Raw genomic sequence first — 14,221 nt, 5'->3', positions numbered from 1 at the left:
TAATTTCTCGCTCTCTGTCTATGTAGAATAGGTTAGGAAGGATAAGAATGTAGTATTCAATGATAATCATGTATTGTTTAGAGACATAATCCTGTAAAATGTATTCTTAAATAGTTTTTACTTAGTTGAGTAAGTCATCTTTTTGATGGAAATATATTTCCTAGTAGTACTGTTATGAACACTTGAGGTAGTGTAAATAAGTCAATTCCATAGTTCTGTAAAAGAACATTGATTATCAGAAGGGTATTTTAAAAGATAGTACTGAAGTACATACTTAAAATCCAGATCATGGATTTCCCTCACCAGTGATTGATGGTTCTTTGCACAGGACCCGGAGGGAGTTCGAATGTGAAACAAAGATGTCAATAGTATGGCCCTAAAGGGAAGTCTGGCCCTTCTGTCTATTCAAATAAGCATTTTAAAATTTTGCCTGAAGCATTCTGTTACAGGTGTATTATTAAAGCAGTATCTTGTAAGTTAGCCAGTGGCTAATAAATCAGTTACCATTTCGCTGTGAGAAATGTCATTCTGCAGAATGGCACGGCCACAGAGCACTTACCAGTTGGAATGCATGCTTTGTATTTGTATTTAGAAATCATGAATGCCAGATTTCTAGAGAAAGGATGTAAGACTAGTTGGGGCTTTAATCTCTTTAAATATGGCCATTCCAACTAGTGCTAACATTTTAATAGGCTGCAGTGTGATCTATGTTGTATGATTTTTCTGGACTGAAAGATTGGTCTCTTATTAAATCAACTTTCGTTATCTTTGCTTTTGGAGTTCTTATGTGTTGAAAATTGGTGTCTTTAATCTTTCTCTTATATTGCACATATCAATTACATATCTCAAAAATAAAGTGTATTGTAAAATTAGTCTCTGACTAAGTTTACAGAAAGATTCACTCCTTATGTTAACATCACATTCATTTAAACTAGTGAAGTTGTGCTTACTTAAAGTAAGTCAAGGGTTTCTTTCCTCAACTCAGTAATTTGTGTTGATTTTACAGTTGATTAAAAGAAAATTCTAAAATTTCAACAAAATTACAGAGTCAAAACTAATGTATCATCTTGATTTTAACCACAGGTACCAGAAATGTCTGATTCAATAGTTTTTTGAGATATAGTGTTATTTTCTTTTGTATGAGAGTTAATGTTTTGCACTTATTTAAATGTAGACTCATGATGTATATTGAAAGAGACAGCAGGAAGACCGTGCCAGGAAAAGAGCAGCAAGGTGGCAGTGAATACCTGTCAAAATGCCTGGATCTTCTCGTCTCTCACATTGTGAGGGAGCTGCCAGGAATTCTAGGTAAATTCAGTTTGTTAACCAAACAGATCTTACCTTTGATTTCTCTGTCAAGAAACAGATATCTCCTTATCTATACAGGTGGAAAGACTGTATTTTCTGATTACATAAAGTTTGCATGACATCAGCTTCCTGGAATTTTTTAGGTATGCCATGATCAGATATTTTTATTGGAATGCATGGTTTCCTGTATGAATGTTTTGTGTTTGTGGAATGGTAAGCCTCACAAGTCAGGAATGAAGCCCAGAAGTAGAAGTTTTATCAATGTTCTAAAGATACTGTAAAATCTATAAACATTGTACAGTCTAAGAGCAAATATGCCCCACAAAGCAGAGGCCTGGGAGAGATGCGACAGGGCATGTCTCTGAGTGCATGTTAATTGCTTACGCTGAAATTTATACATTAAGTATTTGCTACAGGCAATTTTTCTGGAAAATTTCAGCTTAGATACTTCAGTTGTTTTAGATGCCTGAAACTGATTTGCTCATGCACATGAGGTTTATTTTCATAAAATTATTTTCTGATGAGGTGATATCTGATGTATTTTTCATCTTCTCTACGTTTTCACTAGGATATTGAAAACGTAGTGGTAGCATTGCAAAGGTTAGTAGACCTAAATGTCATGCAGCTATTTTAAAAGAAACTTTGCTTCCTATGCTAATGCAAATTTTTGCCTTGCTGCAAACACCTGATCCCTTTTTCCTAACTAAATATCAGGTTTGCATATTGGCTGTATTTCAGGATGGAAGTCTCAGACTATAAATGTTTGAAGCACAAATTCATCTCCTACTGTTTGTATATACTATATGCAACTGATACAGTAGGGTCTGATATTTCCTCAGAATCTGAAGTTTCAAATGCATAGTTACTATTACAATACATGGTAGATCAATTGCTTAGACGTGTGATTACTACTGATTTACAATTTCAATGCATTTTTGAGACTGTTACCAAGCTTAATTTCTACACTTTGGTTTTTTTTCCAAGCTGAATCTGTGTGTTGATTGTTTTCTGTAATATGAAGTTATCTCTCTGTATTTGTCCATAGGTGGTAAAAGCCATGGGCACCTAAGAATAATAATCACATTTGAAAATTGGAACAGTGAAAAGCAGTTTAACTGTTGATTTAGAATTAATCCTAGCTGGCTTTTTTTAATATGCACTCGCCTAAGCTCCTTACTGATCCCGTCTTCTTCCACCAGATGTAGCTATAAACCAAATAGATTAACAAGTTGTAGAAATCGACCTTAAAGATACATTTGAACAAAAGAAATAAAGTGTTAATCTTCTGGTTAATTTAAAAAGTTTTTGGTTATTGTAAATAAGAATTTTATGAAATTCTTTTATTAAGTAATTTTATCTCTGAATTTGTAATATTTAACCAATTTTTTGGAAGAAGATATAAATTGTTTAGATCATGCTAAAATTAAAGGTAGCCATATCTCCCTATTTATCAAATGCAAAATTGCCAAATGTGGTGGTTATATACTCTTTAAAATATAGAAAGAGCAATCGTTCAGTAAATCAGCTACTAACCACAGAGAGGTCTTGTTGAATTACAGTATTGTGTTCAATTCAAAACAAAAAAGTATTGATGAAAAAAGTGTTGTGTTTTATATATTTAAAGAGTTTTAAGCTACGCTTTCTTTTCTTTACTAATGAATGAGTCAAATTTTTAAGGCCTACTTTAGTGCCAGGCTCTGTCATTTCTGCTTATATTGAAAACTGAGCTCCATGGGAACAGAAGAAAAGCATTGGTATTATTCAACATGATTAAACTCCGACTTACTCTGAAAGAAAAGGCCTTTTCTGGCCTGAGAAATCATATAAAATATGGAGTCCCATTCTTCACTTGCTTAATATATATGTGAATTCCATTTTACAGTTTTGAGCAGCTATCTTTTTAGGGGGCAAAAAAATATAACAGGTGCTTTTTCAAGATAGTATTTGGCTTCTAGTATTTTCAGGTTATAGGGACAGAATTTTCCTTCCTTTCGTATGAGCTAACTTTTGTCATACTGCTTCTGTTCTTTATCCCATGCAGAAGAGGTCTTGCTTTTTGTAGAGAATAGGAAGGGTACCACACATTTAGCATAATGTTCCTTGATTTTTATGTCTCTTCTGCATCTGAAGTATAATTTTTATTATTGCAATTAAGATTTTGTTAGCTTATTATTTTGTCTGAGGTTTTCCATGGAGACAACTAAGTTCTCTCATTGATCTGCTGCTATCTCTTCTATAAGAATTCCTGTAGCTTTAGATCACTTTTCACAGTTAAATCAGTGCAGGAGAATGTGTGTGCATGGCTGGTAGAAGGTTTTCTTTTTTTGGAGGAGACATTTGGTGTTTTTTTCCCAGTTGAACTGTGCTGCAGGGGAAACATACTGCTTCAGCATTATGTCACCCACTAATCTTCGTTCATTTAGTTCTTTGTTAGCTGACAGTCATGAGAATTTCACTTTTTACTTCACTGGGGATAGAACTGAGTCCACTTAATTAAGCTAGTATAAGTCCACTCTGCCAAGAGGGCTAATTTCATCTTTACTTCAACACTCACCTTAGACTTCTATCCTCACTGTTTTGCCAGAGGTCACCTTTGCCTGTCCCTGTAGCCAGAGTAGGGAATTGACCTGGTTGAAGACTGAGCTAGGAAAGAAGTGCTGAGTTCATCATGGATGCTACTTCTGGCAGACAGAGAAGACAGGAGTAAACAGAGGCCACGGGAACAGAGATATTTAACGTGTCATTTACTCTTGTTAAGTGATGTTTTTATGTTGGATCAGCCTGAAATACTGTTTTCTGTAGGTGACATTCTCAGTGCCCTAACGAATATCTCTGGACGTAAACACCCATCAACAGTTCAGGCCAAACAGCTGAAGATGTGCCTTCCTATGATGCCTGTAGTGCTTCATCTTGTGACATCCCAGGTAGAATTTTTTTTCCCCAAAATTTGTTAAACGGAGGACAAACTCTTAGTTTCCCAAAATCTAATTTCCGTCAGTCACGATCAGAAGGAGTAAAATAGAGGCTTTGTTAATGCATAGATATGTTAATGAGTATTTCAGATATGAAGCAGCAATTAATAAATGTGTATGATATAGCAACTGTAATGACAAAAGCAAATGCATATTTTGTCCTCTTTTGTGTTTTTTAAAGTGTGAAATAATTGTTTTACTTTTTCTGATGATAAGATCTGCATTTAATGTAATTTTTTTTCAACTTTGGCTAATTTCAAATAGGTATTTCGTCCTCAGATAGTCACAAAGGAGTTTCTTTTCAACTATGGCATCTTACTTGTGAGTATAAAGTAGAAAATAAATATTTTTACAAGATATACCTACGCATAAAATGTTGGAAATTACTTTAATGAAATAAAATTACATGAAATTTCTAAATTGGAGAGAGACATTTATTCTGAATGTATATTTTAAGCTTTAGTTGTATTCAAAACTTTATATATAATCAGAAAATATTTTCTGTAGTAATCTATTCAAAGGGAAACTCTGTACATATTTAATAAACTGAGAATTTCCTGTGGGCATTCTTTCTGAATAGAAAAGTTTAGTTCTAAATTACAAAGAATAGTCTCTCTGAAATTTCATACTAGTATTTTATGAGCAGAAATGAAAGAGAAATCACAATTAATCTATATTTAATGTATTGTTTCTTCATGTCACCTTTTTCTTCTTGCCAGTACTCCTAAACTGTGTTTAGTTGATGGAAATCTATGGAGCTAAGATACCGAACTCATGTTGACATTTACAACCTATTTCTGACATTACCCATAGAAAATGAACTTTTTAGCTGTGCCATTGGATAGTACAGAAGAAATGAAGTAGTACAGTTCTAATGTAATCTCTAGTACAGGAGAAATGAAGTAGTACAATTCTAATGTAATCTCCTCATACGATAACAGTTGTTTATGGTAAATGAGAAAAAAAGGATATTCTAAAATTGCATATCATAGTTAAGCCCATACTTTCAAGTGCATGAGTTCATAAACGACAACTAGGTATTTATCTCCAGATAGCATAAAGAAATGGTTTCCTACAAACAATTAGATTCAAGTTGTGTTCAGATTTCCTTCTCTTTCTCCTTTGACTCTTTATTCCAAGAAAGCGTGGTTTAATTTAGCTCTACTAAAATATTTGTGTAAAAATTAGCATTAGAATGATGAAAAAAAATTGAAACTATAGATGTGGAATTACGAAGCTGTTTCTCCCTTTGAAGCATTTGTAACTAGGCAATAGATTTACTAGTAGTTTTCAATCAACCTTCTAGAAGGTGAAATTCCTCTGTCAACAGCAGACCAGGTACAATGAAAGTTTTCTTTTGATGTTACTCCAGCTTGTTTGAACTACTGACTGAGGACATCAGGATAGTTATACTAGCACAGCTTTTCTCTCAAATCAAGGACGAGCACATTACTCAATGTTTCCTGCGTCTTGGCCTGTCTTCATTGAGAAGGGCAATTCAGGAACTTACATACACTATCCAAATTTACTCATGAAAAAAGGAAGAACAGTAGTATATCTGAAAAATTAATCTGAAATTTTAATCCATTTTACGTAACTGTGTTATGATATGACTAATAAAATTACATCTGGAAGAGAAACTATCCATTCTATCAGGCTACAATCTACCCTGGAAGTTTGTGTTTAGCAACATTCCCACTGATATCTATAAAGGGACATTCAATCATCACCTCGTACCTTAGCAAAATACTGTGCAGTAACTGCAGCCCCTAAGACTTAAGCAAGACAGTCTTTTTGTTTGTTTTGTTCTTTTTTTTCCCTGATTTATTCAATAGTCTTGTTCTTAACAATAAGAAATTATGCGGAGTGGAAAGATGTGTGCTTGAGATCTGGACAGAAAAGAAGAGCTATTTTTCTGTAACGGTTGTTCATTGAGAATTTTTCTTTCTTGCTGCTTTGAAGTTACTTCCATCATCACTGTAATTTTCAGTAGTGTTGAACAAAGAAATTGAGAGGGAGTCGGGACAGTCCTTTCATGTTTTTTGCTGTGAACAGAAATATTTGGAGGACACTCTGTGCCCCAAAGGCACAACTAATAGCAGACTCCTGGTGGTGTGCACAGGGCACAGACTCATCTGTAGCGAAATACACATGCAACATTTCTCTCCATTGCTTGAGAAACCCCAGATAGCTGTATTTCTTTAAATCACACATCTTTTCCCTGTGTTTCTAATATAAAATTAATAAGCGTTGGTAGCCAGAATAATTTTTGCACCAACTATTTTGATGTTTCCAAATCAGTCTTGAGACTATGGTTGTGTGAAACTGTCTAAAAATGAGCAAACAAAATAATTTGCTCTCTTCCAAATCAAGTTAATTATGTAATACCTAGTAATTTTCTTCAAATGGTCAGGAAGATAACTTTTTTAATAGAAGCACTTGTTTATGACTCCTTCTGAGGTGCTTTTAAATAATGAAATATATAATTGGTTTCTAACTCTCTAATTAGAGAAGAATCCTTCAGATGTTTTACGTATTGTGAAAAAGATAGCCCATGTAGAAACTTCTTCCAATTTAATATCTAATAAGGAAAATTTAATTGGTAGTGAAATACAAAACAACACCATTTTCTTAAATACTACATTAGTAAAAAAGAGCATACTACACATTCTGCTGAGAATTTTCCTTCCTTAGCAAGTCTAATAATATCTTTTACATCTCAATGAAATAAACAGCTATGCATAGAAATGAAAGCGAAAGAAAAGTGAGTCTAATATACAATATGAACTTAATGCAGATTATAAATGTTTTATTGACCCTGTTCCTTAATATGATGACTAATTTAGGTGATTTTTGATAGACAGTTATATATCCCTTTTTGCATGTTCTCCTGGGTGTAACTGCATTCACAGCATGTATAGTATGCGTGGAGATCAAAACGATAGTACAAGTAACAGAAAATTTGGTCATTTTAGTGAGTTATTTTGACATAGCCACATCCCAGGTAGTTTAAAGTCTTCTAAGGAATTACAGCTTTCTCTTAACAGCGAAGACATTTAATTACTGTCTATTTAGCTAGAAATGGTATGATTTCTGATACTAGTCAGAGCAATAATCCTTATTGTACTCCTCATTTAAGGTTCCAACAGTATTACAGACTTGCAAAATTATAACAGCTAGATCACTGATACTTTCCGTTTTAGTTAATTATTATGAAATTTTATCCTGAGGTAGGTGCAAAAGTATTTTGTATTTACACAATTTTTTTCATGTAATTTCTTGTTGTAATTATTCAGTGATTATGCTTTTAAATTTTTTTCCCCTAAAGTGTTTTGACAGAAATACTGCTTCTTTTGTAGGAGTTCATCAGATCAATAGATTCAGGAGAAACAAAGTTGGATAGAGCAATAGGTGGGGTAACCTATGATACTACAGTACTTTTAGACACAGTTATTCTAACTTCTGAATTTTATGAAGGAATGTTATTACTTTTACCAACAGGGCGAGCTGCATCAGATGAGTTGATTAAGACTACTTTACTGACCTTTGAAGCAGTAACAGAGCATCCCACCTTGCTGATGACCCATCGCTTGACTGTAAGTTGCAGGCTAATAGGCCTGATTCCATTTATAAATAGAAAGTTTTGAAGATTTAGAAAAGGTTTAAATATGGTTTAAAATGTGTTGTGGTTCTATTTGACAGGAAAAATATTTGTTGTTTATAGAAAATTTTCAAAGAAGCAGCAAGGCATTCAGTTTTATTGTATTTAGCTGAGAAATTAGAGGGAGAATGAGAAGGAGTTAGAGTTTAGAAACAGTGATTCTTGATTCTGTGTTTCTTCAGCTTCAATGAAAGTATGTTGCAATATATTAGTGAAATTTTTGCCACTATTTATGCTTTCTACATAAACATATGCTTTTAACAGCAACATGACTTGGAAACACCGTCTGAGGATTGAGATGAGATACTGATATATCTATATCAGTAGATATATCTACTGATGAGGTCATCAGTAGCAGTTATGGTGTTGGAGTTTTTCTGTTGTTGTTTGCTTACTTGCTTTTTTAAGTCTGACAGATTTCTTACTTAAAAATTTCATTAGAATTACCAAACATACTGTAAGCTTTTTACATCATTGAGATTTGTTTTCCTTGAAGTTCTTGGTTAAAACTTTCTACTATGAGCTAATCTAATTGAAGACAGAGCAATTATGTTGTGTAACAGTTGTCAGCAAATGATGTCAGAATGGTTGAATCAATGTTTGACCAATCATCATAACCTGTACCAATGCATTTTTGTGCTTGAACTTTCACCAAAATACAATCCACCATGCTCACTGAGATGACAGTTTGATTCAAACCGAGTTGTATGTGTTTGTATTGGAAATAAGTTAAGGGCACACACCACACACTCAATATAGCACTTACATCAAGACACAGCAAGTAAGTAAGAATGAGTGATGTTAGGGATTGTGCTAAATAAGAATGGGTGATCTTAGAAATCAAATGTTTTTAGAAGTTGAATCGTATTTGATGTGTGTGTTAGTTAAGTATTCAGATTATGAAGTCTTATTAAGTGAAAATAGTAAAATGAATCCAAAATATAAATTGGAATTTAAGTAAGTTTAATAGGATTTTTCCTAAGTGCTCACAAGAGTGTTATTCAAAAAAGTGGTCCTTATGCAAAAAAAAATCTAACCAATTAGTAGTCAGAGGGAAAATAGTACAGAAGTTTTCAATTTTCTTTATTAGGGCAACAATGTCCTAGAAATGAAATGTTAAGTGTAGGTGAAATGTGAATGCCTCTGCTATCTCCCTACATGCCTGTCAGCCTGCCTCTCACTATATTTGTATCCTTCTAGAATCACCTCAATTTTAAAAAATAATTGCTCTACTTTTGTGAGTTATCTGTGTGTCTTATATTGACAGATATATGTACCATTTTTATGGGGGTCTGTCAGCACTGACTGAAATTGTGATACCATATGTCAGCACATTAAATAAAATTCCTCCACCTGTTTGGGGATTTTCTCTGGAAGAGACAATTCCTCTTTACAACCCTTCTTCCGCTGCACCCATCTCCACATTTAGGAGAACTTTTTCCTGAAGCCAGCCAGTGACCATCCTAATCTTTGTTAAGTAACCCATGGGTCACAGGAGGAGAGTTTTAAAGTGTCTAGATTTCTGGGGAGCAGCTTATTTCATTCCGTGTGTTGAAAGTTTTAGATGTTTATTTACAATCAGTTTCAACATATCCGTTATATAGTTAGAGATAAAATTTCCTTCCTGACCAGTGCTTGTCCAGTAATTCTGACACATACTACTTTTGTGGTTTCCCTGGTTTAGGTATAAAATGATATCCTTGTCAATTAACATCTTTTCATTGGTTTGTTGGTTTGATTTTTTTTTTTTTTTTTTAGAAAATCTATTACTTCACTCACTGATTTTCATAAATAACAGTTCTTGCTAATTCAAAAGAGCCCTCCTGACACTCAGCAAATACTCATTCAGACATAAAGTGGAGAAATTGCCTAGCATTTTGTATGTTAAATTCAAAAAATTGTCCATTGTAATTAATAATCTCTAACCACATCTGCCTCTAGTGGTGCAAACAGTAATTAGTTTAATACTATTTACGAAGTCTAGTGTGCTAATTATACTTGAATGTACAGCATACATTACTTTAGAAGAAAGTGGTACTTCATCTTCTATGATGCATACAGACTATTTTTGGAATTTCTGTTGCTCGAGGGATATCTTCTAATTGCTGCTGGCTGAGCATGACTTGAATCTATGAATATAAATTCCAGCACACAGCAGAGCTTCGTGCTTTTTTAAAATGTTGAAGCAAGACATGTTCAAGCTTCCAGATCAATATTTAAGTATAACAGTGGTTAATAGGACACTCTTTTACTGGAGAGAAATTGAAATCCTAGGCTGAGCTCGGAAGAATGAGCCTGGATTGCTCATTTAGACCAAGTTGTTTACAAGCAGGGTTTTAGGGAGTGAGGCTGGGTGAAGGCCAAAACCTTCTTGAGAGGATGCAATTTTTTTTTCTGCTTTTACTGTGACATTGCTCTAAAGTCTCTAATCACAAATTAAAAGCATTTCTAATAAAGTTTAATTACTGTATTGGAAAGTGGGGCTGTATTGAGCAAACAGAACCAGTAAGTTTTTCATTTGAGTTCTGTTTTTAGTTTAACTAAAATGAAAATTGTTTAAATTAATAGGAATTTAAGAGCAACATCTGAGTTTCTTTTCCACTTTGAGAAGAATTACTTGTTCTGGGTTGTAGTTCATATTTTAACAGAGAAAATAAAATAAACTGAAACTGTGGGGTTTTGTAGTCAAATTTCCGATTATTTTCAACCTGAAGTCAGTTATTGAGGAGATTAATTTCTGTGGAGACTGACTGTATTAGATATTGCAAAGTGTGATAAAGTCAATGGAAATTCATTGAAAATAGTTAAATGAAAGTGAGCAGTAATTTTACTTCGCATAGAGTTGTGTGCATTTTTACAAGATATAAAGTAAAGAATAACAGTAAGTGTGACCTGGCAAATTTTTGCAAAACTAGATTTTCAGGTAAGCAAATATGATATTAAAGGTCATTCAGAAGAGTCTGTATAGACTGGAGTGAAATATTAACCACAGTTTCTCAAACTGGCACAAGTCCAACTACTTGTTTCTTCCACCTACCTAAAATGTAAACATATTTACTAAATTCAGATACTAAGTGTTGTCATAATATTGGTTTTCCAATTTTGGTAAAGATTTAGATATAATTAACTGGGAGAATTCATGCTGACTGTATAATTTGCTTTTTTTCTTGTGTGTGTGTTAAATATATTTATTTGGCTGAAAAAAAGGACATATGCAAATTCAGAGCACTTAGAACAGTGAAGAAGCTCAAGATGGCATACAGTTCCGTTAGGAGTCCTTTCTATAATCCAGCTGGCTTCCACAAATGATCTGTGCACTGCAACTATAATCTTTTACCCAAAACATTGAAGTTGTTCTCTGGTAAAGGCAAAAGTTGTCAGCGGTGATTCTCTTCCTCAAGGTTTTAAAACTTACTTTTAAAAATCAGACTAAAACGAAAGCACCTAGAACATGATGAGTTGCTTGATGGGAAGTCAAGGGAAAGTTCCTATGATGGGGAAACCTACTGTTTGACAATATGAGAGTTATTAGTTTCAGTAAAGATGACAACACAAGGGCTAGAAACTTCTGCAAGTGCATTTTTCTTGATTCAGCATCAGTGGTGTTCTTCATCCACAGGCTATTCTAATCTAACCACTGACATCTTAATTTTGTCAGTGTAGGATGTGACTGTATGAGCATACTGTACAGTAATTTTTCAATCATGTTCCCTTTTCAAGTAGATTAAAATACTACACTGCATGGGACTTTCTGTCCATTAAGCTAATCCAGATGACATGAGACTTTTTTTGTGAAACCAGTTCTCTCCTAATTGACATATTGAGTCAGTCAATCAGTGCTGTCTCTTCCCAGAAGTAAGAAAAATCCAAATCCTCAATAAAGATTCTGAAGACTTTTAAATAAAAGTTACAGAAATGTCATCCTGCTTCCCAACCCATTATAATATGCGATAGATTATTTTTTCTATTACATTCTGAGAGATTACTGGTGATATGAAAACATTAAAAAGAGTGTGCTGTGCTTCAAAAAATTTGAAGGCAGGAAGAAAGATGATTTGGGGTGGGAGCATATCTCTCATGAGGAAAGGCTGAGGGATTTGGACCTCTTCAGCCTGGAGAAGACAATTGAGAGGAGGCCTCATTAATGAGTATAAATACCTAAAGTGGATGGGGCAGGGGAGAGGATCACAAGGATGGAGCCAGGCTCTTCTTGGTGATGCTCATACCTCACTAGTCAAGTTTTCCTTGCAGAAATTACTCACCATTATGGAGACAGATGTTCTGGTTCTGGGTAGAACACTTGTATTTCCAAAAAGGTTATGACAAAGTCATGCACCAAAGACATCAAATTCATTAGTGGCCCTTCCCTGTTACCTGCAAGCTAATCAGCTTTTAACTAGTTAAAATTTACTAAGGGAGAGTAGAGATTAGAGAGAATAGAGATTTTAAAAATTTAGCTATTTTAGGAGTGATGGCTTACAAAGGTTGGTTGCAACATGTGCTGCTAATCCAGAAAGGGGAATGAATAGGGAGGTGACAGAACTGACTGATGTCACCAAATTATTCACAATAGTGAAAATTAAAACTGACAGAGAAGTTGCAGAAGGTTTTAAGACTTGAGTGAAAGGAAAATAATGACATGCAATTCAATACTGATAAATGACAAGTTATGGACGTGGGAGAAAGTAATTTCCACTGTACATATGCAGTGTCAAACTCCAAACTATTGTGACTTCTGGAAACCTTTTGGCATTATTTTTCTATGGAAATGATAGCTTTATACTCAGCTGTGTCTTCATAAGGCATAACTGAAGAGTAAAATGCAGTGCTGTAAGTATTGCACATGCTAAAAGTATAAATACATTTAAGATAGGATGGGACAAATATATGGGAGAAAAGACTAAATACAAAAATACAGATACAACATCAGCTTAGGAAGTTTCTTAATTCAGGAGGTACTTTTCTAGAAACTAGAGGTGTGTTTTATGCTTGGTCTATTTCTCTTACTCTTCTTCTACTCCATTCCAGCTTTCAGAAACAGAATTACAAGGTTTGAGCTATGTGTGTGGTTTTTTTTTTTTTTTTTTGGTTTTTTTTTTTTTTTTTTGTGTCCTGTACATATATATTATAGTTGGGAGATGTGAATGTAGTATGCATGGAAGTTTCTAGAACTTCATGGCTGTTTTGGCTACTGATAACAGCACAGTTATAGCAGCACAGCCTTGGAATGCCATCATTAGAGAATTACAGAGTGGTGGCTTTGTACAGCTAGGGATGTATCATGAACTGAATATCAGGCTATTTAAAAGGTGGTAGGAACTCATCTAGAGCTATAATCATAGTCAACCTATTTAGTCTGTTTAGACTTAAAAAAGAATAATTTCCTTTTTTTGTTAAGCAATCTTAGTGATAAAGACTGAGACCAAAAAAACTTGTATCTGATTTATCTTCATGCATATATGGAGATTTGAGTCCACACAGATATCAGCAGCCATTCAAAAGACAAAGAAATAAGTCCTTGTTTGAATATTCTTCTATTTATTTTAGTGCCAAAATACTAGGACCATTCTTCTCTATACATAAATGACTGACATAGTTGCAATTAATTGGTGAATTTGTTAAAAATATTTTTTGTACTGTTGCACTTCAGTTTATTTCACCTTAATAATCACGTGCAAAGTTCATACCTGGTTACAAATTTATATACACATTAGTGAAAAACAGTGACCCAAATGGCATTGAGAGAAGATTAGAGTTGTGGAGTTAGGAAGTATCTGATTTAAGGTTCATATAAAATTTAATATACGCTTCCCCTTCAGCATATACATTCTGATATTCTTTTAAAAAATGAATCTTCTGTAGGATTAGTGCTTCATTTAGTTGATCTCCCCACCACACTGAACTGACATGAGGCAAACACCTTCTGTGGAGAATTTCTTTCTGAAGAGTTTGTTTACTAAAAGTGAGATTTGTGTTATAAAAAGTTCCGAATAATAATACTGCAGTCATTTAAGACCTAAAGAATCTTCTTTACAATGACAGTTGAAAATGTATTTATCTTAGAAAGAGTTATGACTGGCTTAACTACATTCACTAGTGTGGAAAGACTGTTCTTAATGCTAGATTAAAGTGAAAGAAGATTTTAAGTTTTAGAAATTGAAGTTGTATTGCACTGTTGTATAATGTCATCTTAGTTGGTATAAGTCTGAGTCAATGCTCCTACTGCTGAGTGATTCATAATATCCAGGGGCACTAGGTTGGTTCAGATCATCGAGAGCTG

General features: G+C 33.9%; 1 protein-coding gene across 4 annotated transcripts in view; it reads left to right on the top strand.

The window, feature by feature from the left end:
* Positions 1–14,221, top strand: part of ULK4 (unc-51 like kinase 4) — a 218,633-nt gene that overhangs the window by 65,777 nt on the left and 138,635 nt on the right. For all 4 annotated transcript variants that reach the window (XM_063407199.1, XM_063407208.1, XM_063407217.1 and 1 more), the window contains 5 exons: positions 1,175–1,308; positions 4,111–4,232; positions 4,545–4,601; positions 7,640–7,691; positions 7,782–7,876. In XM_063407199.1, the coding sequence (XP_063263269.1) occupies positions 1,175–1,308; positions 4,111–4,232; positions 4,545–4,601; positions 7,640–7,691; positions 7,782–7,876 (460 nt within the window). The remainder of the gene's footprint in view (positions 1–1,174; positions 1,309–4,110; positions 4,233–4,544; positions 4,602–7,639; positions 7,692–7,781; positions 7,877–14,221) is intronic.

The sequence above is a fragment of the Prinia subflava genome, chromosome 1 (assembly GCF_021018805.1).
Source record: "Prinia subflava isolate CZ2003 ecotype Zambia chromosome 1, Cam_Psub_1.2, whole genome shotgun sequence".
NCBI classification, from domain to species: Eukaryota; Metazoa; Chordata; class Aves; order Passeriformes; family Cisticolidae; genus Prinia; species Prinia subflava.
Note: the sequence above shows the minus strand (reverse complement) of the source record. Positions and strands in the feature narration are given on the sequence as shown.